Consider the following 20306-nt stretch of genomic DNA (forward strand, 5'->3'; position numbering starts at 1 on the left):
TACTTGCAACCTGCAAAGTGACTAACAATACACTCACTTAGCTATCACTAAGATTCACTTTCTTAGTCTTCTCAAGGATCCGACCAACCTTGGTCTCCTTAAGGAAAAACAAACAACTGTTTGAAAGTTTGGGTTTACAAAGAAATGCTTCTCATAAAGCTAATAGTAAACACAATAAGTACAATGTGAAGAAAGATTGCTTAAAGAATATTTGAATTTCGCGTGATCTTGACAAAGTTTCTTCTAAAAAAGCATCTTTCATCTTCAGCCTCTTTATATACTCCAAGGAATAAGTTTTGGAAGTTTGCATGGAATGCTACCGTTGGAGGGCAGATCTGGGTTTTCCAGGTTCTGTTGTGGTTGAATAAGTTAGGTAAGGTCGTCAGGAAAGGTACAATTGCTTTTGTACTTTGGATAGTGACATGACCTTTATCCTAGTTGACTTCTGATCAGAGAGACGCTTCATATTGGAACTTGTGAAGCTTGGTGATCAGAGTCAGAGGGAAGCTTGGATCCTTTGACCTTTTTTCTACCTTCTGCTTCTGGACTCAGAGGAGAAGTACTTAATCTTCAGAGCCAGCTTACTCTTGGACTTCCGAATCTTCACTACTCTGCTTCTAGACCTTCAGAACTTCTAGACCTTCAGAGCTTCTAATCCTTCATAGCTTCTGATCCTTCAGAGCTTCTGATCCTTCAGAGCTTCTAGTGAACTGAATCCATATCAGAGCTTTACCATCTTCAGATCTTCTGAAGCTTAATCAACTGTTCAGATTGAACATAGTAAGTGCGAAAGCGTTGCGGAGGTTAGTCTTTGAGCATAGTGTTTCTGATTTATGTGTAATTAGATCAGAGTCAGAGCCTGTCATAAAAACACTCAGAAAACAACGTTAGAGTACCATAATTGTTCATACACAATAGTTAACATGTAATCATCAAAACATAGAGTTGTACTACTAGATCAAAACTTGATCTTACATTATTATCTTCCTTCTAAAACAAAAAAAGGAGAAAACAAATTAAAAAGAAAAATTACTTAAAGATATATATAATCACTCACGTGACTAGTTGATGACCCGGGATTTAAGGCTATTTTTATTTTTCTTGTTTATTTGCATGCATTTTAATATATTATTTAAGATATTTTAGTCATTTTAGGACACTTTAGGCTTATTTCATGCATTTTAATATTTTTATTTAGTTTTAGTATTTTCCTATACTTTATATTATTTTCTGGATATTATTAGGATTTATTTACTTTAATTTAGGATTGGATAAGTTTATTTTAAGTTGTTATCTTATTTTTATCTTCTATTTGTTTTATTTTCTTGTTATTTTAGGAGAAGATTTGAGAAGATAGAGAAAATCATTAAAAAACAGAAATTTAGAGAATTCTGGAGGCTGGGTTCCAGTGCAACGCCAGTGCACGAGCACACCATGCACCTTCGCTGTAATCGCGACACGTGGCTGACGATGAAAGTTAAAGCACAGGATCACACGGGTGCACCGTGTTAAGGTGCACCTGACTTCACCAGATCATCTTCTACATCAGAAAAAGACATAAACGCACAAAACAGGAAAATCACTATAAATTCCGTTTTTGACCTCTTTTTTGGGATATTTTTCATCTTCCTCTTCTTCTAAACCTAATAAACACTTGAGAGACTCTTGGAGGAAATTCCTTGGTGGAGAGGAAGGCTAGGCCCTTAAGGGCCGATGTCAGGGCCATGGAGGAAGGCGACAGCTTCTTCGGACATCCGTGGCTTCGTTCTACCTTGGGTTGCACTTTTCTCTTTACCTATTTTTGTGTTTTGACTCTCTTTTAGTATTTGGGATGATAGAACTTGATTTGTTTCTTATTCAATATACTTTTATGCAATTATAAGTATGGATTTTCATTATTTGGTATATTTCTCTCTATGTTTAATGCTTCAATTGGTTAATTGGTGATTTAAAGAGTTTATATTAATTCATAAATAGATTGATAAATTGATATGAGTTAAGTCGGTGTTGAAGTTGGTTGCCAGCCTTGGTCTCTCGGGTCCAAGCCTTCCTCCCCACCCTCCAAGGCTTCCTCACGGTGTTCCAAGCCATCTTCTCAATCGTTGTCCTCATCCCCATCGTCGAAGGCGTGCTCGCCGTTGCTGTAGGGGTGCTGATGATATTTAGTTTGATTGTAGCTCAGGCTCTTATTGTATTTGGTGTGAGACAACATTGTAGGCTCAGGCTCAGGAAACACGTGGCAAGTGTAGCTCAAGCTCTTATTGTATTTAGCATGTGTGTCACACGTGCATTGCACGTGTACCGCACACGCCATGAAACTACTAAAATATTATGTCATTATAAGAAGCCAAGCATGGCCACACTTGCCACGTGTTGGCCTGGACCATTTCAAGTGAGAGTCTTAAGCCTGGACACCCCCAAAAGCATATAAAAATGTCTAATTCAGAGTCCCAAAGCAAAAGTTAAGGTCTTTTGAAGTTTGCAGCCAAAATATGATTCACAAATTCTTATTCCTTTCTTTCAGCAACAAATTCAGTACCTGTGGTGCATCAAAAGTTCATTATATCCTGAAAGAAGTGTGGACACAAAATTTCTAGCAAAAATTCCACCCACAAGTACATCAGGAGCATAAGTAACAAGTACAAAATTGGTTTTCAAACGTGATTCATCACTAGTTCAGTCTTCGTTGCCCTACAGTCCTTGGCCATGTTTCCTGGCTTCCCGCAGTTGTAGCAAAGTCGTTCGCACTCCTTCGCGTAATATCTAGTCTTCCCACACTTGAAGCACGCTACATCATGATTTGAGATTCGATTCCCTGGTTCTCCCAAAGCAGCCGTCATAGGATTGTGTTGTTCTGGGGCGAAGCTGCCTCCTGTAGGACGTTGGTACGACTCCTTCTGCAGTGACTTTACTTTCTCTCATTGGTTGTGGAATTTTGACCTCATCGGTCCCCTAGTATTTGCTCGGTTAGCCCTCTTGTTCTTAATGATTTATATTTCCCTGCACTTTTCCACCAAAGGTTGAAATTGGCGGATTCCCAAAGGTCTCACCGACTCATCTATCTCATAGCGAAGCCCATTGATGAACTTGGTGCATAGGTACGCCTCATCCACGTGGTTAGCAAAGAAACGTAAGTGTTTAGCCAAAGACTCGAATTTAGTCGCATACTCGGCCACTGTCATGCTCCCCTGATACAACTTAAGAAATTGAGCCTCCTTCTCCTTCCTTGCACTGACTGGAATGTACTTCTCTAAGAAAGTAGTGCGAAAAGCGATCCATGTCACAGCCACCTGGTTAGCCTCCATCATCATGCGTGCTCCTCCCCACCAGTATTCAGCCTCTCCCAACAACAGATAAGTCGCAAAGCCAACCTTTGATTCCTCCGGGGTTCTTAGCACCTCAAAGATCTTCTCGATCTCCTGAACCCACAAGTCGGCCTTCTCCGAGTCGGTTTCTCCCAAGAACCTTGGCGGGTCATGACGCCTGAAATTAGTAAGCACCCTAGCCTGAGCTAAAGCCTCCTCCCGCTGTTGCTGACGTGCCCAGCGTTCCTCCTCGGCAGCATTCCATTAAGCATGTAATTCAAGTTCCCTGTAGTACAAATGTCCTGAACGATGCTGAGACAATAGGTTCAACAATCACTTAATAGTAAAACATAACTTAAACAGAAACAACAACACACGAGAATTGTTAACCCAGTTCAGTGAAAACTTTCACCTATGTCTGGAGGGTTTGCACCCAAAGAAAGGAAATCCACTATCTCAAGATTCAGGAATTACAGACACTCATGAACACAACAGTTCATAGTTCACTTCCTAATCTACCCAGTGTATTTCTACTTAGAATCTCAACCTAAGTATGAGAGCCCCTCTCACTTTCTCTCAATCACTGTGGATCACTGCCATAATGAACACAATAAACAATCAGAGTTTGAATACAATCAAACACACAGAACCGTACTTTTCTTTATAGAATCAGTGAGCAAAGAGGATTCACAACTAACAAAGGATAAAACACAATCACAAATCCTAAAACACTTGATCTCTCTCTCTCTCTTAGCTTCGGTGGTCTTCATGTTTTAGGTCTTCATCCTTTTATAGACTTCAGCAGCGGTAGCATGGGCTCTAGGGTTAGCATGGGCTGAAGTAACAGATTGTAGCAACAGCAATTCAAAACACAATCTTGATAGATTTTGTTTACTTATTGCACAAGTAAAGATAGAAACCAATCTTTTAACAAAGATTGTTTCAACAAATAACAACCCATAAATAAAACCCTTCTGAAATAGCTACTTGATCCCCAAGTAACACGTAAAACATATCTGCAACAAATCTTCGGAGGGCCCACAACATAAACTCAAGCTGAGGACTGATGCCCTAGCTTCACGGAATCAGATGCCACGACATCTGCTTCGACAATCGGTTGTTTTGACAAAATGCAAGACAACATGTACCAACTATCTCCCCCTTTGTCAAATTTTTTCTAAAACAACACACAACCAGAGAGGATAAAAATAGAGAATCAATTCTCCCCCTTAAGCATAGCTCCCCCTCAAATGATGCAGCCATACCAACAACTAGCATAGTTGGAACATTACACTTAGCAGCAAAAACACACAAACAGAAGTACTATCAATCCTTAGCATATGATGACTTCACAATTGATCAGCTTGAACTTCAACAAACCAGAAAACACTATCAGAAGTTACTTGCACATAAAACTAAGCTAGCCACATAAAACCAGAAGATGCAACTTGAAACAATCATAGCCATTGTCTTGAACTAGTCTTCAAATTAAACCAGACCAAAGCTAACACTAGCAAAAGACACATAGTCTTCACAGAAGCAACTTCACAGTAGTAACATAGGTCTTCACAATAGTAGCACAAAATATTACAGACCATAGCAGATAGAATCTTCAAACTACTCCCCCTTTTTAGCACAAATTTGCAAAGGGTGCACAAATACATCCAAAAACAAAAGAAAATCGCAAAGGAACAGAACAATCTAGTCTTCAGAACTGGACTCCTCTCCAGACTCTTCTGCACTTTCTTCAGATCCTTCCTCCTCTTCATTGCTCTCATCTTGAGCACCTGTAGTTGCAGCACTTTGCTCACCTCTTTGGCGTTCTTCTTCTTGCAGCTTGAGTAGCAAAGCATCAACCTTGAGCTTCCTGGCAGTGCTCATTCTGATTATCTCCTGCAAAGCCTTGGAGACTTCCTATAATTCAGCAATGATGGCTTGAGTGCCAGATTCAGTCACAGGAGGGGCAGATGTCCTGCTGGTTGGCATGGCAATGTTAAGGACATGTGGCTCCATAAACAAACGTTGATCCAAGGTGATTGGAACTCCACGAGACATAGCCACTTCATCAGCTCTGAGAATCTGAGGATGTTGCTTGAGAATGATCTCAGTAAGAAGTGAGGGAAAAGAAACAGGCAGCTTCACAGCACAAGTATCAGCATGCTTCAATGTCTGCTAAAAAACAAAAGCACCAAAATCAAATGCAATAGACTTGCCAATCCTATAGATCAACTTGGCAAGGGTTGGAGGGTATGCCGAGTAGGAACCCAATTCACAACACCAATCCTGTTAAGGATTGCATACTTCACACTAAGATTTTCAGTGGACAACAATCTCTTGCTGGGCCACTTCTTCACATAACCAGCAGTAAGTTCCTTGGCAACATCATCCATGGACACTTCTTCATTAGTAAATTCAATAGCACTTCTTCCAAGTGCTTGATTGATCACAGCAGGTGAGAACACAACACATTCGGCCCTCACAAAAACCTTCCTGAATTCATCACTCTCAGGCAGTCCAACATCCACAGAGAGGTTCACCAAGAACTCTCTCACAAGCTTCTCATAGCACCTTCCAACATTCTGGATAGTCTTCATCAGACCTGCTTTCTCAATAAGTGCAATAACATCTCTGCATTCTAGAACATCAGGGCCAACTTCCCTTTCTTTAGCCATTCTTCTCTTACAGACAAACTTCCACTTCTGTACATTCTCTTCCAAGTGAAAAGACACTATCAATAGGAACAACAGGAACATTTTGAGGAATACGCTTACCAGAAAACTTCTTCTTCTCAGAGGGTCAGATGTCCTGGACATCGGCTTCGGCATCTGACTCGGAGTCTTCAACATCAACTGGAATCTTCCTTTTCTTCTTCTCACTTGGAGTCTTGACAGTCTTTTGCTTTCCCTTATCCTTCACACTTGCTTGTCAAGATTTGTAGGTTACAGGAGATGACTTGGATCTCTTTGGTGGAGTAGGAGTGACTTCAGGAGTAGAGACCATTCTTTTTCTTTTCATCCTGGCAGCAACACTATCAAGAATGGACTTAACCAGGGGAACATCATCATCAGAGATGTCCTGAACAGGGGATGGAGCCTGGGTTGGCTCTGCAGAATTGGTATCCTCAGAATTGCCATTCTTTGGATCAGCGTCCTTCGAAGAAGACGATACAGAGATATCAGGCTTGGTAACCTTGCCTGAATCTTCAAGAGAAGTGGACTCCTTTCTAGAATTTTCTTGATCAGAAATTTCCTGAGACACAGATGTCTCAACATCGGGCACAACATCAGGAGGCGATTTCACAGGAGAGTCTTCAACATTGATTTCCTCTTCATCAGCAACATCCTCACAGAGAAAGACATTGGTGGGTTCTTTGTTCTGAACCTTTGACATGTAGGTCTTTCTTGCTGGGTATCTTGTCTTCGTCTTCCCAGGAGCTTTCTTTGACACAGAAGATGGTTGGGAAGAACCACTCTTCAAACCCATGCATTTAACTCCCTTAGCAGTTCTTTCAATCTTTGCCTTGACAGAGTCATTCTTTCCTGAACTTTGAGACATGATGAAATGAGAGCAAACACAAATAGAGCACATAACGATGAAGAAGAATTGAAAATGAGAGATAATGAGTCTTGAAGAAAATAGATGAACAAGCGGTTGAGAGATCACAATTTGCCTGTCGGAGGTAGTTATAGGACAAGTGAACCATAAAGCAACCTTCTCTCTTCTGATGTCACAACAACAGTTAATGATGACCAAAAATAAACTAGCCGTTGACACATTAGGGCACGCTAATTGCTATGCATCAAAAATGAAAATCCCTAGATTTCCTCTTAATTTTTCAAAGGTAATTGCATCAAGGGGTTTTGTGAAAATATCAGCTAACTGCTTGTCAGTTGTAACATGCTCCAGATTGATAATTTTATCCTCCACCAAGTCTCTAATAAAATGATGTCTAATATCAATATGCTTGGTCCTGCTATGCTGTATGGGATTCTTGGAAATATTGATTGCACTAAGATTGTCGTAGTACAATGTCATGACATCCTGTTCAACATCATACTCCTTCAGCATTTGCTTCATCCACATGAGTTGAGTACAACTACTTCCTGCTGCAATATACTCTGCTTCAGCTGTAGACAATGAGACACAATTCTGCTTCTTGTTAAACCATAAAATCAAATTATTCCCTAGGAAGAAACATCCACCAGATGTGCTCTTTCTATAATCTGCACTACTTGCCCAATATGCATCACATAATCCAACAAAAGAAGAATTTGTATCATGAGTATAGAGAATACCATAGTATTTTTGCCATTGATGTACTTGATAATTCTCTTGACTTGTAGCAGATGACTTGCCTTAGGAGCTGCTTGATATCTAGCACATACACCAACAACAAAGGTGATGTCTGGTCTGCTACCAGTAAGATACAACAAGCTACCAATCATACTTCTATAGAGACTTTGATCAACATCTTCTCCTTGCTCATCCTTGGACAGTTTGATGTGTGTAGCAGCAGGAGTTCTCTTGTGACCAGCCTTTTCAAGGCCAAACTTCTTGACTAATCCTTTAGCATACTTACTCTGTGAAATGAACATAGAATCCTCCATTTGCTTGACTTGTAGCCCTAGAAAATAATTCAATTCACCAACTAAGCTCATCTCAAATTCAGATTTCATTTGTCGGACGAAATGCTCCACCATCGAGTTCAACATTCCTCCAAAAACAATGCCATCCATATAAATCTGTGCTATCATGAGCTTACCTTTGTCATTCTTCACAAACAGAGTTTTATCAATTCCACTCTTACAGTAACCATTGCTTACAAGGAACTCAGTTAACCTTTCATACCAAGCCCTAGGTGCTTGCTTCAAACCATACAAGGCTTTCCTCAACTTGTACACATGATCTAGATGATGTGGATCTGTAAATCCTTTAGGTTGTTCAACATAAACCTGTTCACTCAAATAGCCATTTAGAAAAGCACTCTTCACATCCATCTGATAGAGTCTGGACTTCAAGAGACAGGCAACACCTAACAAGAGTCTTATAGATTCCAGTCTAGCTACAGGAGCAAATGATGTTTACTTCTTCAGGCCTAGGCGCAAACTCCCACACTGTTTCAGTTTCATCTGATTTGTTCTCTAAGATCCACTTGGTGCCTATGATGTTTACTTCTTCAGGCCTAGGCACAAACTCCCACACTTCATTTCTCCTGAACTGCTCTTACTCTTCTTGCATAGCATTTATCCAGTATTCATCAGTGAGAGCTTCATTGACATTCTTGGGTTCTATCTTAGAGATGAAACAACCGTAAGCAATCATACATCTGGATCTGGTAGTCACCCCTTCTTGAAGATTACCAATAATGTTTTCTTGAGGGTGATTCTTCTGAACCCTGATTGATGGAACTTTGTTTGATGGGATATCTTTGTCTTCCTTTTCATCAGCCCTTGTAAATCATTGTCGAGGGCGGTCGCTGGAGCATCGGCTGGAACATCAGTACCATCATCATCTTCATTCAAATTTGCTTCTTCCTTCTTGCTTGGTTCATCATCCACAATCATATTCACAGATTCCATCATGGTCCTTGTGCGAGAATTAAAAACTCTATAAGCTTTGTTGTTCATAGAATACCCCATGAAAATCCCTTCATCACTTCTTGGACCAAGCTTCCTCCTAGGATCACGATCTGCAAGGATATAACATTTACTTCCAAATATGTGAAAGTATTTTACAGAAGATTTTCCATAGCTCATACTGTGTAGAGTATGTCCCTACCCTGATGGTGACTCTGTTGTGTATGTAACAGGCAGTACTCATAGCTTCAGCCCTGAACTGATGTGGAATCTTCTGAGCATGTAACATTACTCTAGCTGATTCCTGGAGAGTTCTATTTTTTCTTTCAACAATTCCATTCTACTGTTCAGTGATGGGGGCAGAAAACTCATGGCTAATACCTTCTGTTCCACAGAACTCTAAGAATTTTGAATTCTCAAATTCCCTTCCATGATCACTTATGATTCTCACAATCACACAGTTTTTCTCATTTTGAAGTCTCAAACATAGGTTCTTGAATATTTCAAAAGTCTCTAATTTTTCTCTCATAAATTCAACCCATGTATACCTTGAAAAATCATCTACACAGACAAAAACATACCTTTTTCCTCCCGAGCTTTCAACCTGCATGGGACCCATGAGATCCATGTGAAGCAATTCCAGAACCTTTGTCGTGGTCTGATGCTGGAGCATCTTGTGTGGCACTTTGTTTTGTTTACCAATCTGACATTCTCCACATAGCTTTCCTTCTCCCAAGCTCAAATTGGGCAATCCTCTTATTGCTTCATCAGCAATAACCTTTTGCATGCTCCTGTAGTTGATATGTCCTAGTCTTTGATACCATACATTCACCTCATCTTCTTTAGTTAACAAACATCTAGAAACATGAGTTTTTTCTTCTGATGTCCACAAATAACAATTGTCTTTTGATATGATTCCTCTCATCACAATTTTGTCCTCATCAGTGGTCACAACACATTCTATTTCATTGAACTTCACATCATACCCTTGGTCACACAGTTGGCTTATGCTGATCAGATATGCAGTTAAACCATTGACAAGTAACACATTATTCAAGTTAGGAGATTCTGTGCTAACAAGCTTTTTACTCCCTTAATCTTTCCTTTAGCTCCATCTCCAAAGGTAACATAGTTGGTTGAGTGACTTCTGATGTCTTGTAAGAAGCTCTTGTTCCCTGTCATGTGCTTAGAGATGCCACTATCAGAATACCAGTCTTCCTTTGATGATGCTCTGAAAGATGTGTAGGCTACCTGACATTTGATTTCACCCTTGGGCTTCCATTGCTTCCTCATCTGAATATACTTTGAGGCCTTGATATTATTGTGCATCTGAGGATAACCATATAACTTGAAGCAGTAGGGCTTTATATGACCATTCCTACCACAGTAGTGACACTTCCAAGTTATAGTTTTGCCAAAATTAAGTTGAGGGTTCACATGTTGAGGCACATGTTGGGGCAATGAATTCGACAACTGATAATTCCTGGGCTTCTTGAATTCAATTTGTTTTGTAGAAGACACAAATTTCTTTGATCCTTTCTGTAAGACCCTAACCTTACTTAAGTATTACTTAAGCGATTTATTGAATAAAAGTGAAGTTTCTAGTGAAGTTTGATTTTATGGCTAATCTCTGCCTGTGACCTTATGTGAATTTTTGAGAGGTCTTAATGACCTTATCTGGAAACGCTTCCTTCATGGAGTTGTAGCTCTCTGAGTTAGCTAAATTCTATCGTTGATTTCAGGTCCTTCCGACCTCTGTAGCCCGAGATATGTATGTTTTAGTGGCAAAAGGTCCTGCTGTACAGTACCTACGGATTTTACACAAAAATCAGAAATTGTATTTTTGTGTTAAACCTGTTAATTTCTAATTATTTGTGGGTCATGAGCCTTAGGGTTGTGAGAATTATGTGTTGCTTGGAGGCCAAGCATGGGGTGACCGAACTTCCCAAGTAAGAGATATGGAGAAGATATTGTTTGATTGGATGCATCTATTTTGGAGGAAAATCAGTTTTCTTTTAATGTAGATTGAGATTTAAATAAGGAAGGGAGGTTATATTCCTTATTATTTATTTATATTCAGTTTTCTTTTAAATTAAACGCAAATACATCAAGCTCTATCGAGCGATGAATCAATATGGCAGTGCTGTAAACATAACCTTGTTATATCCACTAGAAAGCGATAAGACAGAAACCAGTAAACGGCCGAAGCCTCTCAGAAAACGGAGACACACGTCTCATATAAGTTCACTCGGCCGAAGCCTCCAGAAATCATTTTCTTAGTTCCAAGCAATAATCAAATCAAAGCAATATTCAATATCAACACAATAACCAAGTCGAATTAATCGACGCCTAGTGACCTTAGCTAGCAAGTAAGTTTCCCTAACCTCGAGTTGCTCCAGTCTCGTGGTCTAGGTTTTCTTCACACAATTGCTCTGAGAAACCCAAAGTTCCTTCAACTGAACCTCGGAGAAAACAAAGCAGAAATCCATACAAAATCGATTAGCTCGATCACAATATAACTCATTAATGATAGACAAAGCATTAAAGCTTCAGAATACAACAATCGAGTACGAAAGGACAAGTTTTCGCAAACGAAAAACTCCCCCCCCCACACAAACATGCTCTCGGCCACTATGCACAATTAGGTGGGTCGATTTTTCTTCGATCTACTTTAATTACAAGGTAGTTTTAGGGTAAAACTAGAGTAAAGAAACTGTCGGAAAAAATTTCGGACGATCGGATCGAAATACGGCTATTCAGGGGCGTTTTGGTCCAAAATAAAAGCTCAAAACCTCAAAGTTAAAACTTCGGAAAACAAATTTGATAGCGATGTTCCTAACGACATTTGTAGCAACTAATCCTAAAGACACGAAGTCGGATTGCGACTTTTCGACTTTAAAGTTTCAATAAGTGCGCAAAAAGGGTTTTTACACAGTTTTTCAGATCTTTGACAACTCGATCGAAATTGGCGAATAACGGCGAGTGTTCTAGCTTGTTGGGCAAGCATAGATGATAACCCAACAGAAAAATCAGGAAAATCAGACAGTTTTACGAAAAGCTCGAAACTTTGAGCACAAAAAGAGATATAGAAACGCAGTAGAAACAATGATCGGAGGTAAGAATCAAGCTAGTTACCTCGATACCTTGAAGTAGGGACGAACAGCTCGAAGATCGGTCGAGTTTCGGCGAAAATCTTCCTTCCTCTCCTCTCCTTAAACTCGCGGCCTCCTTGGGAAGAAATGAGAGATATTTTGATTTTTTTACTATTTATAGGAAGGTGAAATCGCGGGAAAACGAATATTTTGCGAATCCGGCTTTTGCAGCACGTTCATCGGTGAATTCTAAGAGAGATTCTGGCGACAGAATTCCAGAACTCAAAATAAATCTCTAGAGTTAGGGAAAAACGATCTCTAAAACTCCAAAAGCGGTGAAAGTTAATCTGTCCCGAAAAACTACTTTTTGCTGTTAAGGTCAGACGACAAAACTTCGTTCTGAAGAAAGATTGGAAACATCGAAACAAATTGAAATTTTTCCAAGGATTTGAAATTTCGCTTAGACATTGCTTTAAGAGCGAAATTAGCCTATTCTGGACACTCTCGCCATAAGGCGGGTGTGCAGACGACTCGTACTAACTCCTTAAACAACTATGAAACATTCCTCAAGCAATTCCTGAACTTCCTTCTTCATTAATCTTTCTCAAACGGCGAACTCCTGTCACGCTTACACTGATCCTACACGTGAGTTACATGAAGCAATCAGCCGCCAAATACACGCCCAAGGCTGAAGCAAAACACTATCTTCCTCTTTTAATTTGTAACTCCTAGCCTAGGATTCTCCTAGAGAAATTACACCTCATAATTTTGGTAACTAGGCTGAATTTTCTTCTTCTTTATAAGGAAAACTCCTTCATTGTAATTGGGAGATGATGAATGAATAAGATTATTTTCTCTGAGTTAGTTCAGTTTGTTGAGAGTGATTCTCATATCCCATGAGTGATTCAAGACCTTGACTTATCAAAGGTTTGCCACCACCTTTGTGTCACGTCTGCACTTCCATATTCATAAAGTTTCATTCCAATTCTGTCCATCTTTTCCTTGCACGAAATTCTTCTTTGTTTTTCCCTTCCAACTCTGATTTCTCAAGTCCTAAAATCATCCTAGACGATCCTTAAGCCCTTGCTCCATCTTGGGTCATATCATTCCACGGGAGTTTTTTAACGAGGCATCCCTCGAATGTAAAATATTTTTACAAATCAAATACAAAAAGGATATTCCCAGCAATACTCCTTGCTCGACTAAATTATCATGGTCGCCCGGTGGGAAAAATTCCTTGATGGTGGCGATTCCAACACGACCTTGATGTCTGGGGATCGCTCTGGAAAGTCCGGCGCGAACCGCTGCTACACGATTAGCAACTCAACCAAAATATCATGGTCGCCTGGTGGGAAAAATGCCCTAAAGGTGGCGATCCCAACACAACCTTGATGTCTGGGGATCGCTCCAGAAAGTCCAGTGCGAACCGCTGATTACTCTTTGGCGATGTGTGCGGATAAGTTACTTATCTCAAAAACCTCCCTAAAATATGAGCGAGCAAAACTTCCCCGAAATATGGGCGAGAACCCAAAGCTAGGCTAAGTCTCGGGCAACCCACATGGCCATTGGGTCCCGAGCAGTCATAAGACCTTGTAATGCCCCGATTTCTCGAGGGTCACTTTTGTAACCTTTTTCCAAAAACGTGTGTAAATTTTAACCGAAATAAAAACCTTTTCGAAACATTGCTTACAAATAAAAAGTAGTAACTTGAGAAGTAGACGGAATAATTCATTTTATTAATAAAAGCTTTGGAAGCATGCAATGATTCTTTCAAATTACAACATAATGATTAAACTAGTGTTCGACCGCCCCGAGCCAACACAACAAGAAGGTCTCTAGGTTAGGTTCGAACCCTATAAACAAACTCACCTCACCCCCAAGTACAAACTCAATTATAACACTCAGTACCCGACTCATAGGCCGCGTGCCCTCCAAGGCCTCCTCAAACGTTTGCATCACATCGTCTCGTATCCTCTTCTCTCGCCAATCCCATAGCTAAACCATCAGTCGCGCGGTCGATGTCTCGAGCCTTGTCGTCGTCCACATCAAGTAGGTATAGGACCGCATCTCGACTGATCACACGCATGCTTGTTGTCTAGGCGTTAAGCGCCCCAAACAACAAATAGCAAACAGCAAACAGAAAACAAGCAAGGGTCAAATTCTAACACACACGTATCATAAGTAGGGTATACTACCCTATCAATCACAAGTTCTTCCCTAAGTTAACATTCACAAATAAGGGAACTATTTTAAGTTCTAGGTTTCACAAGTATAGGGAACTATTTCATAGTTCTAAGTTATTGTTTGTCAATGCTCGTGCACATGCATGCAGACGCTTTGGATATCTATAAGCCAATCTCTCATGGAAAGGCTGGACGAACACGACTTCACGATCGGGGCTGGACCTCTCCAACGCACCGCTGCCCAACAGCTTGATGATCGGGGTTAGACCTCTCCAACGCACTATCGTTTCACGTTCGTCCTTATTCAGGGCCTCCCCTGAATGTCACCATCGACTAGCCCAGTCTAGGTCACTAGTCGTGGCCAACCAAGCCCAGTCCAGGTCACTTGGTCCACAATGCATGTCATGCAAGTCAGTCATTATCACTAGGCCCTAAGCCTATCACGGTCATCTCTTATGAACAAAATATCATAACATAGTAACTTGCATGCATATCAATAAATGTATCTAACAGCCTAGGCATATAAGCATGTTCATAATAATACTATCTAACATTTATTACATTATCATCATATAACATATCTAGCACATATACCATCGATGGTCCTAGTACCATGCTTTCTAACAATCATAATCAATCATAGCCGAAGTGCCCTTATCTTAGTCACACCAGAAGACGTCCTAGGACTTTGGATTTGGTGGGATCACTCTCGCTTCGAACTTCCTAGTCATGTGGACAGAGTAACGGTACGAATTAGTAGTCGTTTAGCGATAATACATCCCTTCCCCGTCGTTTCAAAAATTTTATTTTAAACCTCGAAAAACCAAAACTTTTCCTTTCACAAGATCAAAACCTCCTTTCTAAAATCCTTGTTTGAAGATGATAAGAATACTATAAGAATATCATGAATTTCTTTAAGAAAAACCCCACATTCATAAACATTCCTAAGCAACCCGATCAAGATCATTCTCTTTTGGTTTTTGGCAGATCAGCTTAAGCTGCAACCACAGAGCATATTGAGAATGGCCTTGCTCGACGCTTTGAAACTAAAACAAGAAAAAATAAAAGCAACACAAGAGAGGGAGAGGAAGCTCACTGCTAGAGACAGGAGAGAGCCAAGCATTAAATGCTTTTCTTTCTCCCCAAGGAGCAGCCAAAACCCACAAAACTCTCAGCCCATATTAGGGTTTCTAAAGCTTTTCAAGCTCCCCATATTCTGCCCTCAAATTTAGGTTTATTTCCTAATTAAACCCTTTAAGAAAAATAGCATTTAAATCCTTAATCATTTAAAATATACAAATCTGAATCCAAAGAGTTTTACATCAGATATAAAAAGATCCTTGGAGGTTTCAAAAGTTCAAAAATTAATCCCCCATTAATTGAAAATCAAGGAATCAAAATCCCTAAAATTTCTCCTTCATAAAACCTAGCCAGAAAAGGAAATTACTTGCAAAAGTCTCATTTTCCTTCCTCCACAAGCCTTGGCCGTCCACCACCTTCACCATGCTCAGATTTTCTCAAAAAAATATTTAAAATAATAATTTAAATAAAAACCCAAAATAAGTAATGCATTAAATACACAATTTTCCTCCTAAATACATCAAAACTTCAAATTTAAAATTAAAAACCTCGTCAATGGTTTTGGCTCCAAAATTTCGTGCACCACTCTCATAATATCTCAAAAATATTTTTCAGAATAAATTTTGATATTAAACCATAGGTTAAAATTATTTAAATGCATTTTATTTAAATTAAATCAAACCTTCAAAAACAAAACCAAGGAATATTCCCACATAAAATATTCTTAAAATCATGCCCAGCACCTCCCCATGAGGTGGGGCCCACGAAATCGTCCTCCTCGACTCGATTCGCCAACTCATCGCTGCTGTCGGTTTGATTTTGACCTAAAAGTCGCCGTCGCAGAACCCTAGCAATATTACAGTCAAAATGCTCATATCGTCGCGCACATCAACGTCTAGAGGTTTCTAAGACTTAGTATTGCTTCTAAAAATTAGTCACCCCTTTCTAAAAGGCATAATATCACATATAGCACAAGAAATTCACATAATATTATTTAATATTATTATTAAAATAATATGCCATAAAACCGGGTCTTACAGTCCTCGCCAGGCCACACCTGATCTTACGGGAAGGCCACACCTGATCTTACGGGAAATACGATGTGAACAAAGCCTTAATTCAAAACTGAGCAAAAGTCCTGGTTTTCTTTGGTACGCACTCAAAATCGCTACACGAAGTCTAAACCCAAATGTGAGACCCAAGTTTTTAAGTTTGGAATAAATCGAATAAAATTCCTATTCACGATTAATTTGATGTAACGTGAAGGAAAACCTGAACAAGTGTTTAATGAATGGAGTAAATTTGTGAAGGAGAAAGTTCAGGAAAAAGCTAAGGATTGTGTCAAAGTCGATAAAAGTTATAACACAATTAGTATTCGCTTAAACCTAGGTCAAGAACGCTAGTAAATAGCTAATTTATATTTTAAGACACGACGGAAACTAATTCCAAAAATCCTCAGAGAAATGTAAGAACTTCTCTTGATCCTCTCTAAACAAGCGTTTCGATACGAAACCCTGGAATGTACGAACGTCAAATTCCAATACTCGGAAGTTTGCCGAAACCGAAACCCTGGTAGCTCAGAAACCCTAAAATCTACGGACGATGAAGACTTTTTCTATTCGGAGCTTCAAATGAATATTCCACCCGCGATAACCTATTTCTCTCGTTATTTCTAATCTTTCTTCAGAACGAAGTTTTCTCATCCGACATCAACTGCAAAAAGTAGTTTTCCGGGTAAAACCGATTTACACCGACTTTTGATCGTTTGATTTAATTTCAAGAAACCTGTTTTGAGTTCTGGAATTCTGTCGCCAGAACCTATCTTAGAATTCTCCGAGGAATACGCAGGAAAAATCAGAATCGCGAAATTTTCATTTTTCCAAATTTTCCAAAACCTATAAATAGCGGGAAAATGAAATTTTTTTCAAAACTTACCCATTTTGAACCCCAAACCCGCGAGCTTCAAGGAGAGAAAGGGAGGAAGTGATTTTCACCGATTCTTGCCCGTTTGCCGCACAGTTCGTTGCTAATCGAAGACCTCGAGGTAGGAATCCCATATCTCACTTCTGATCGTCGTTTCTGTCGACTTCTTCTATGTCTTTTTGTGCTCAAAGTTTTGAGCTTTTTGTAAAACTGTCCAAATAAGCTGATTTCAGTGTCTAAACTTATTCCCTGCATGCTCCTGAGCGTGTTTAGCGGATTACATTTTGCCGAATGTCGCCGAAATGCCGTCGGGATCCATTTCTGTTGGAAAAACCCATTTCTGGGTAAAGTTTCGTTCTTTAAGCTGAAAATTCACGACTTAGCTTAGTGCTAGTAGGATTAGTTGTCATAAACTTCGTTGTTGACGTCCCCATCCAATTTGTTTTTCGAAAATCCAGTTTTGAAATTCTGAGCTGAAAATAATGACCAAAATACCCCTGCGACAGTTTTTGATCCGAAAATTTCTAATGATAACCTAGGAACCAAGTTTGATCGAAGAAAAATCGACCCACCTATTTATGAAAAGTGGCCGAGAGCTCCATCAAGGGGGGGAGGAAATTTCGTTTTTTCGAAAACTTGTCTTAACGCGTTAGATTGTCGTACTTCGGAGTTTGTAATGTTTCGTGTAACCCTAGTGCGTATTGTTTGCTGAGTTTCTAACTCATTGTGCTTGATTTCTGTGAATTTGTCCTAAGGTTCGTTTGAAGAACTTTGTGAAGTTCAAGAGGAGGATTGTGAAGGAAACTTGGAAGAACACCCTGGAAAACCAACAGGTGAGAGCTACTCACTAAATACTAGATAATGAATTAGGTGTCGACGATTTCGACTTGATTTATTGTTTATGCACTTGATTGTGTTTGATTGGGAAAAACATTTTCTGAGGCTACGGCTGACAATTGATAATCTTTTATTGCTTGATTGTTGTTGAGGTTGTTTCACATGCTAAATGCTACCTGGTTAATCTAGGATGTGTGATATTTGCCCTATATGCTAAGTGCTAAATGGTTATTCCTCAATGTGTTGATATAAGTGCCATGACTGTTGGATTGTACTGTTTTGAATATGCAAGTACACATATATCTATTATTCGGCAGAGTGAGGATAACGGGCTGTTATGCAAGACTTTATTGTGAGTTTTTGAGGAAGTTTGATGGGGCGGACCGAGGTTCGGGCCTTGATTTTGTTTTGATTGATCGAGACCTTCTCTGGGAATTATTTGGGATTATGGGTTCTTTTGAAACTTATAATGATTACAAATTCAATTAAATGGACGAGGAAAATTAAATGGATATTAGTTTTGAGATAAAACTAAATGGAAATTATTTTACGAGGAAAATTCATAAGACATTAAACAACCTCAAAACCTTTAATTAATGATTACAAATTCAATTAAGAGCTTAAGACATTAATATTAGTTTTTGGAAAATGAGAAGTGTCGCCGAGTCCAAGTTTTGGGGAAACTAATGAGTTTCCAAGTATGTTAATACTCTTTCACTCGACGAGCTGATTTGTTGTTTGGGCTATCTAAAGGATAAGCCGAGAAATTAATAAGTTTTCGGGTATGTTGATACTCTTTCGCTCGATGAGCTGATTTGTTGCTGGGCTATCTGAAAGATAAGCCGGGAAACGGGTAGTTTCCAAGTACATTGGTACTTTTCGCTCGCTGAGCAGATTTTGACCATCTGATGGTGATGAGTCGGATGATTCGAGAAGTCATCATGAGTTACTTTGTATAATTAATTGTCTTTTGTCGCAGAATCGACATTTACCTTAGGGTATTCTTTTTAGGGACAATTAGTTAGCTAGAACACGTGACGACGTGACGAGTGAGGTTGGAGACGTTGTTTGGCTAACCACTTGCATTCATACACTCATTGAGGTTAATACACGGTGGGATGCCGGATCTCGTTGGATTCCAAAAATGGTCATAAGACCCGGATTTCCATGTAAGAACACTGCGGTGATTCTTGGTAGCAGACGGAAATGGCAGGCCTGCGGGTTTACTGCTGATCTGACTACACTTTGTTTGGTATAAGAGAAACCCGAGCAGAAATGGTCCCACCGTGGCTGGTGTTAGGGCTGACTCGTTGGTGCCCATCCCTCCGGAATGCATCTTGTTCCTTTGCATATGCATTTCATGCACCATTCATGCTGATTATAGTTGTTGTTTGTATTTGTTGCCTGTTAATGTTTTGAGATATGTTATTTGCCAGCAAATGTTATATATTTCTATTTGACAGGTTTTGCAATTTATAATGTTGACATTCGTAATTAAGCCTATGTGGCTACTACTTAAATTTTGCCTATTGGATGTACTATTATGTAATTCTTTGAGTTGACCCTTGCGCGTGCTACCTGTGTATGGGGGGCTATGTATGCCCTTTTTGTCAGATGATGTCGATGTCCGACTGGTTCGAGATGGCCGTCCCTTCGGGGGGGACCAGGTTTGAGCTGCTTGATACAGACACCCCGAGCTCCTGGGTGGTCGACCCCGCAGGTCACCGAGCCATCTACACGGGGCGAATAATGGAGGACCACGTGGACCGAATGGGGAACCTGACGCAAGGAGTCTTGAGACGCCACACGGTTAGCTTCAACCTACCACCGGGCGTGCATTGTGGCCATGGAGTTGTGGTACCGCCACCTTCATCTGAGGACGAGGAGGACCCTTCAGAGGAGTTGCCTGTTGGAGGTGCTTCATCTGAGTCTAGCTCACCCACCATCGCAGCTGCTGCTGTCTTGGGTTCGGGTACAGTACCCGTGGGACCCGCTGCGAGGACCGATGCCGTCATTGACGTGATCGTCTTGGATTCACATTCAGACGACGATCATGGTGACGCGTAGTTGGGAGTGGTGTGTAGTACTCCTCAAGTCGGGATTAGGGTAGGAGTAGCGTCGTGGCTCTGATCTTCAGTTTTTCTCATTTTGGGGCAGGGTAGGTCCCCGACCTATAGCTTTTTGTGTGGTTCTCTTGACGGGAGTCACAGGGAGTTGGTCGGATTATGAGGTCTTCGGGCTGTTTTGAGCTGACCTACTTTCTTTTGGAGGACTGTATATCAGAATACGGACCTTATATTTTGTGTTGTA

At 40.1% G+C, this 20306-nt stretch overlaps 1 protein-coding gene across 1 annotated transcript; it reads right to left on the reverse strand.

Moving 5' to 3' along the window:
• Positions 1-5006: 5006 nt before the first annotated feature.
• On the reverse strand, positions 5007-6860 carry LOC130736288 (protein gar2-like). The gene is made up of 2 exons (XM_057588129.1): positions 6249-6860; positions 5007-5219 (listed from the first exon to the last, which is right to left on the reverse strand). Exons 1-2 carry the CDS (start codon positions 6858-6860, stop codon positions 5007-5009), a joined length of 825 nt encoding a protein of 274 aa, XP_057444112.1.
• Between the last annotated feature and the right edge of the window lie 13446 nt (positions 6861-20306).

The sequence above is a fragment of the Lotus japonicus genome, chromosome 2 (assembly GCF_012489685.1).
Source record: "Lotus japonicus ecotype B-129 chromosome 2, LjGifu_v1.2".
Taxonomy (NCBI): Eukaryota; Viridiplantae; Streptophyta; class Magnoliopsida; order Fabales; family Fabaceae; genus Lotus; species Lotus japonicus.

What these genes read in the sequence shown, in the direction of transcription:
- LOC130736288 (XM_057588129.1), bottom strand. Translation starts at nt 6,860, where the DNA reads ATGTCTCAAAGTTCAGGAAAGAATGACTCTGTCAAGGCAAAGATTGAA. An exon ending in AGAGATCCAAGTCATCTCCT is followed by an intron (nt 5,220 to 6,248) that starts GTAACCTACAAA and finishes GCTGAATTATAG; the next exon opens with GAAGTCTCCAAGGCTTTGCA.